The sequence below is a fragment of the Lathyrus oleraceus genome, chromosome 7 (genome assembly GCF_024323335.1).
Source record: "Lathyrus oleraceus cultivar Zhongwan6 chromosome 7, CAAS_Psat_ZW6_1.0, whole genome shotgun sequence".
In the NCBI taxonomy this organism is placed as follows: Eukaryota; Viridiplantae; Streptophyta; class Magnoliopsida; order Fabales; family Fabaceae; genus Lathyrus; species Lathyrus oleraceus.
In genome coordinates this window covers 24,571,886-24,578,677 of record NC_066585.1, presented here as the reverse complement: position 1 = coordinate 24,578,677, position 6,792 = coordinate 24,571,886, and the positions used below count along the sequence as shown (strand labels likewise).

Sequence of the window (6,792 nt, the reverse complement as noted above, 5' to 3'; positions counted from 1 at the left end):
TGATTGCTGTCTTCTTTTATCTTTTTCAGTCAAGTTAGTTCCCTTTCTTATTACATTGAAGAATTATTTTTATTAAAGATCATTTATTTGATTAAACATTTTAAAGATTCAACAATAAAGTGTAATATATTTAAATTATTAATGTATATCAATTTTTTTTTATATTTTAATATTAAATTAAAATTTTAATGGTAGTTTAAAAAATCAATTGTCAATTTATTTGTTCATTATTTTATTTTTGTTAGTAAACAAAGTGATAAAAATATACTCACACAATCCTTAATAATAGTGTCTAAATTATTGATGCTGATTTTTTTAATTGAGATGAGATTTAGTGAGAAATATTTTTTTTTAAATTGAGTTTGGATAAATATTTTAATAAAAAAATATAATATTTTGAGAGAATTTAAAATAATTTAAATAAAATTCATTCTTCATATAAAAAATAAAAAATAAAAAGAATTGTTATGATATAAACTAATTATTTTGTCTAAGTAATTTAACAATTTTGAAATGACACATAAAATCAAATAATTTGAGAATTCTCTCACACTACATATAATATAAATATCAATTGATCCTCATTTTTTTTCAAAATTTTAAAATTGACCTATATAATTTTCAAAAAGTTTTAAATTAACTTTTAATAATTTTCAAATTTTACAAGTAATCCATTTAAATTTTATGAATTACAAAATTTCCCTACTTTTAAATTTTAATTTGACCCAATTTTTTTTAAACTTATAAAAATAATTTTAAAATTTTAAAAATAAATAATTTTAATATTCTAGTTAAATAATCAAAATTAAAAATGAATTTTAATTAAATCATTAAAGTTACTTTAAATTTTCATTTAAAAAAAAAATTAATTAGCTTATCTAAATACACTTTTACCATTTAAATTCTAAAGTGATTAGCTGACTATAGAGTAATTTTGTTCTTATATATGTTGATAAAATGACATGTATCCCTCATTTTCATCCCCAATAACATCATTATAAGTCAACAAAAGTGTCTCAATCCCTACCTTACCCGAGGAACTCTTAAAAAATTCATTTTGTATATTTAAAATAGAATAAACTTTTTGGTAATATGATTAAACTTTTGTTTGGGTTGAAATATTATAATTCACAAAAATATTAATTAGTCAAACAAATAAAATAAAAAGAGAAATTAGAAAAGAAAGGAAGATTGAAGAGTATTTTTGAAATTTTGTGATTTCTGCGATTCTTCGCTTTTCATACATTGTAAACGACGTCGTTACTGCTTGTTCCTCCGGCGATGGTCGACGACAAATCTCCGTCCACGGCAATGGGAAACAGAGACAGAGATCGAGAGCTTCTCATCCCCGTCGCTGATTCCGGCGATGACATCGATGCCTCCAGACCATCTTCCTCCTCCACACATCATACCGGCCGCGAGGTACTTTAGGGTTTTGATGAATCTGATTTCGGGAATTTCTTTAACTTTGAATTTTGACTTTGTGACTGCTTTTACAGATTATTTACATGTCAATTCAAATTACTGATTTATCATATAATTTACCGGATGAACTTGTAATCACATTTAAACTAATTAAGCTAAGGTGCATATAAAAGGTAGTTTTTATTTTTACCACTTTTGAAAATTCATACCAAATTACCAATTTAAATTGTCCAAATGTTTTTTCCTATCGATTCAATAATCAGAGTATTATACAATATTGTAATTTTGCAAAACTGACATGGATGCTTATTTTAGTAACAGTAGGAGCTGAAGCTTTGAATTCGCATGGAATGTAGTGTTTTAGTGAAATTGCCTGACTTTGCATATGAAGTATTTGTCTTACATCTGGCTATGTGTTTTTTCGGTTGATTTGTAGACATTTTACAAAGTTGTTAGGAGCTGGGCATCAAAAAAGTTCATGACTGGATGGTGCGTATCACTATATTCTTAATCTTTCATTGTCTTATTTCCTGAAGAAAGCTGTGCTTTTGCATGCATTGGATAGTTTAAAAACAGCTTTTGTCTTCTTATTATTTTATCTATTTTCGATTTCCGCTGGGATCTTGTTGCGTTGATGTTTTGTGTCTCCAACTGCAAGTTAAAATACATTCTAGTTACACTTATGAAACTTTTTGCTAGTAATGTATTCAAAGGCGTAACTCCCTATTTAATGGGGAAGGGGAATCCTAATTGAGTTTAACCTTTGAATTCTAGATTTTTAATCTCCAAATAGCTTATTTAGTTGATGCCATGCTGGTCAAACTATCACCTTTAATGTCTATTCCCACCCCACGATAGTTAGAATAAAATTATACAAATATCATCTTTGTTATCACCATCACTGGTTTTAGAAGAATGAGGCAATGGAGAAATCAATTACTTTTTAAAGTGATCAAGGATGATTATATATGGCGTACATGCTCCAAAGAATTATTTGTTGGTATCAGCATTTGTCTGTCTATTTGCATAAATCTTAGGCTTTGCAAAATTATGCTCGTGCCTCATAGTTTACAGTTTTAGCATTTTAGACCAGTTGTCCCTTGTAATTTTGAAGATCCTTTATCTTTGTGATTTTTTTTTCTATTTTTGGCAATTTGAAGCTTTGAAATATAAAATGATAGTCGAGAATTATGGTTTTTTACTCTATTGGTTACACTTTTAATCCTTCTTTCTTTCTCATGTGGATGCTACTAAATGTGAAATCTTTTTACGCTGCCATTTAAGATCAAGGGGCCATTTGGATAAACAACTTAATTAATCATATAATAAATGACAAACCTATGTATAAGATATTTCTACAATCAAACAGTGAATGAGGGTAAGCTCTTAATAAGCTAATAAAAACAACTTATGAAAAGAAACTACCTGAACGGATGTATGAAAATAAGCTGAAAACATCTAATGGAGATATTTTTATAAGCTCCTCCAAACATTTACACAATAATATAAAAAGTTCTTTCAAGCACCTCCAAATCTGACATGTGCGTTATTACCTATGTAATGGCACTAGCAGTTGAGTGTTATGAATTCTTTGTTAATATGTTATTTTGAATAAGTGGTTTTTTTTTTGAAGTGTCATTCTTCTTCCGATTGCAATCACCTTCTACATAACCTGGTGGTTCATTCATTTCGTGGATGGTTTTTTTTCTCCAATCTATGCTCAACTTGGAATCGACATCTTTGGTAAGTGGTTCTCTTTTATGGTACTTAACTACACACCTTTACTCTTTTCCCCATACAGTCAGTATAGTATGTCTATTCAATTTTATTGAATCAAAATTTTCATCAATTCTATATTCTTAATATTCATTTTAATTAGGTTTTTGCTATATATATATTTTTTGTATTTAGGAGTTATTGGCTGCAGAAATATGCAATAAAACTGCAAAATAAATACAAACATCTTCATGGAAAAAATAAATGTTATTGGCTTTTCTTGTCATGGTAGCATTACACATGTAACATTTTGAAGTAATTGCTAACACTTCTTGGTCAGGTCTTGGATTCATAACTTCCATAACCTTCATCTTCTTGGTTGGGGTTTTCATGTCATCATGGCTGGGTGCATCTGTCCTGGGACTTGGGGAGTGGTTTATCAAGCGAATGCCTCTTGTTCGTCATATCTATAATGCTTCTAAGCAGATTAGTGCTGCTATATCACCAGGTGTGTTTGCAAAGCATATTTTCCTTTAACATATTACTAAGATGTTAATTATCTTACTCTTTATTGTGATGTTAATGTTTGGTAAAAAAAACTGTTTATGTTAACATACGTGTTGGCACAGATCAAAATTCACAAGCCTTCAAAGAAGTAGCTATCATTCAACATCCACGTGTTGGTGAATATGCATTTGGATTCATCACCTCATCTGTTGTACTTCAGGTTTCTGAAAGATTTCTACATTTGGCTGTTTAAATGTTCAGAATTTTTCTTCATAATATCTTAAATTGGTGTTTAACTGTTTTTCTATGAATTTTATATTGTTTGTTAGTGCTCATAGTCGAACAATGGGCCATGTTCGGGATCATGCAAAGAAAAAAAAAACTAACATAAGGCTTGTGTACTCTAGGAGAAACAGGAAAATAACAGGGCAGAATTAGTAATATCACAATTATATGGTTAGAGTGTTATTATGAAGTAGTTTTAATTTTGCATAGGGCACTTATATGGTAGAATAATTATGTAGCAGTTATTTAATTTTATGCGGTGTAGCTATAGGTAAGATTTGTAAAAGTTTCTGGCATGCTTTCTGTTTTTCTTCTGTGTAAGGCTGATAATTGGTTTCTCAAAAGAGAGCCCTTAGACTCTAAAGCTGGTATGGAAGCTCGTCAACAATTGTGAGAGATAATACCCTTAGTGGTTTTGTTAGTTAGTTAGTTAATGAGGGCTGGAATTATTAGAGAAGTGACATGTGTTGCCTATAAATAAGATGTGGGTGGAGAGAGATGCTAGTCATCTGTCAAAGTGTTGGGGCCTTTTGCTGTAGGGAGGTTTACTGATCTTCAAAGTTGGGCAATTATCTATCTTTTCAATTGGGGTTTATCCCTATCATTTGTTATAAGAGTTCATGATCTTGGGAACCAAAACTCATGGTGCAAAAAATAAAGGGAGGATGGTTGGAAGGCTTGGAGGCGATCCTTTGTTGGACTTTATTTTCTGCAAATCTGCAACTACAGATTGTTCACCTCGATGACGAGGGGACTAGTTTTTTTGGGGTATTGATAATTAGTAGGGGTTGCAAAAATTTGATAAATCAGATGAGTTGCCTATGAATAAAAAGAGAGGCGAAGAGGGTGAGATAACCAGTCATTTGTCACAAAATTTGGCCTTTAGGCATAGGGAGTTTTGCAGACTCTCGAAGTTCTGCAGTGTACCTTAGTGTCTCTCTTACACTGTAATCCTGGTTGTTTTCTGATGGACATGTGCCATTGTATAAGAGAATTGTTTAGAGTCTTTGGACTATTGTGTTACGTCTTGCTTGTGTAATGATAGTATGGTGAAATATCTGTGTTGTGGGGATCTTGTATGGCTATCACTTTATTACTCTGATAGCATGTACGTGATGCTCCTTGGTTTCCATGTAGCCTTTTATGTTCTTTTTTCTTGGTTGGTTATCTCCAAAGCCAATATAATATTGCAAAAATACTTTAGTATTGTTTAAACGCTAGTGATGAACTTAATAGTCAGTTGGCACTTTTCTAAGTCCTCATTCAAATTGCCTTCTAGATGTTAACTTGTGATCTATAGTTTGGAGTCATGGGCCTATATAGATATTATATAAGCATTTTATCTATTGTTTTGGCAAAACAGGTTTTTTTTTAATGCAATTTTCGCGACCATAAATAACTTGTTAATTTAACTATATTATTTATATCACTTTTTCAGAGTTATTCTGGAGATGAGGAGTTATGCTGTGTCTATGTGCCCACAAACCATCTTTATATTGGTGATATCTTTCTTGTAAACACCAAGGATGTTATCCGGCCAACCTTATCTGTCCGGGAAGGAATTGGTAAGTCATCTAGTTTCTTTAGTTACTCAATCTTGGGTAATTTATGGAAGGAAGGGGCCTCCTTTTCTGATGCTAATGATGTGATAAAATTGAAGCTAAGTTTTTTTTTTTTTACTGATTGGAAATTCGGGTATAATTATTGAAAAAATTTACACTTCACTTGCACACTATTCATACTTGTACAAATCAATACGCGTCACTCAAACACTTTGCAACATACAAATTCTTTGAATGCAAGCAATAACTATTTGTGCATCTAAACAATATAATTGAACTCATTCAAGTATATTTTAACACATGCTATGTTTTGCAGAAATTGTTGTTTCTGGAGGCATGTCAATGCCACAGTTTCTATCGACATATGATTCACGTCGTCCGGTGGAAATAAGAAGACCCGATAGAAGATGAAAGCAAAAGTATAGTAGTTGTTCGTTGATTAGCTTATGTTGTTTTATATGGAGCCATCAGAATGGCAATGCAACCAATTTGTGTTGCGAATGCAGGCATTTAATTTAAGCTGTTGGTTATGAGCAAGTGTTAGATTCTGATGGTTAGTGTAACATTCATTTGTGTAGTATAATATAGAAAGTAGTGATTGTTTGGAAATATAGTTTGAAAGTACAGAGTTACCACATTCTACTGTGGCAGGAGTCCCAAAATTTCTGCGTGTGCATATTATGGTGGTTTCCTGTTATAGCAATTCAATTTTGTAGTTTTTTATACCTTAATTTATGTTGTTTCTAGTTGTATGTGGTTAACAATTCATTAGCCGGCCAACTTATTCAAATATTACCATTCTCATCTTTTTTTGAGTAAAAAAACTGGGATATATTTGAGTCTGGCGGAGGAAGCTAGTTTCTTATAACATGGCAATCGCCACCTTTACTTGGAGATAAGGGGTGTGCAAGACCGCCCCTGGAACCCATACCCCAATTGGAGACGTATCTTATTAACTCCTCAATGGGCCGTGGGAATGAAGAAATCGGGGTATTTATTTTTAGATTTATATAAGACACCCGCATTGCTTTTGTTTTTCCACTCTAGGAAAAAAGTAAAACTATTTAGAATTTGAAAATGCATCTCAATCACATTCGTTTTTTTGCGAGGTCTTACGAAAATATATCTCTGTGTAATTTACGGAGATGTATCTCTGAATGTTGTTTTAATAAAGAATGTGCTAGATCATTTTTCTTTGTCACTTCTCAAAATCTCCTAACTCTCCAATTCTTTCAACTCACGTTGACTCATTCAACTCACTTCAAAGTTTCTACCATAAACATTCAATCGATCAAAG

General features: G+C 31.4%; 1 protein-coding gene across 1 annotated transcript; it reads left to right on the top strand.

The window, feature by feature from the left end:
• The first annotated feature begins 1,103 nt into the window (after positions 1-1,103).
• Positions 1,104-6,226, top strand: LOC127107356 (protein LIKE COV 1). Its single transcript, XM_051044643.1, has 7 exons — positions 1,104-1,422; positions 1,862-1,914; positions 3,059-3,168; positions 3,482-3,649; positions 3,771-3,868; positions 5,372-5,498; positions 5,812-6,226. The coding sequence occupies exons 1-7, from the start codon at positions 1,282-1,284 to the stop codon at positions 5,904-5,906; spliced, it is 792 nt and encodes a 263-aa protein (XP_050900600.1). The 5' UTR covers positions 1,104-1,281; the 3' UTR covers positions 5,907-6,226.
• The last annotated feature ends 566 nt before the right edge of the window (positions 6,227-6,792 follow it).

Coding starts and splice junctions, on each gene's coding strand:
- LOC127107356 (XM_051044643.1), top strand. CDS start 1,282: ATGGTCGACGACAAATCTCCGTCCACGGCAATGGGAAACAGAGACAGA. Junction 3,169..3,481: donor ACTTGGAATCGACATCTTTG/GTAAGTGGTTCT, acceptor CTTCTTGGTCAG/GTCTTGGATTCATAACTTCC. Junction 3,869..5,371: donor CCTCATCTGTTGTACTTCAG/GTTTCTGAAAGA, acceptor TCACTTTTTCAG/AGTTATTCTGGAGATGAGGA.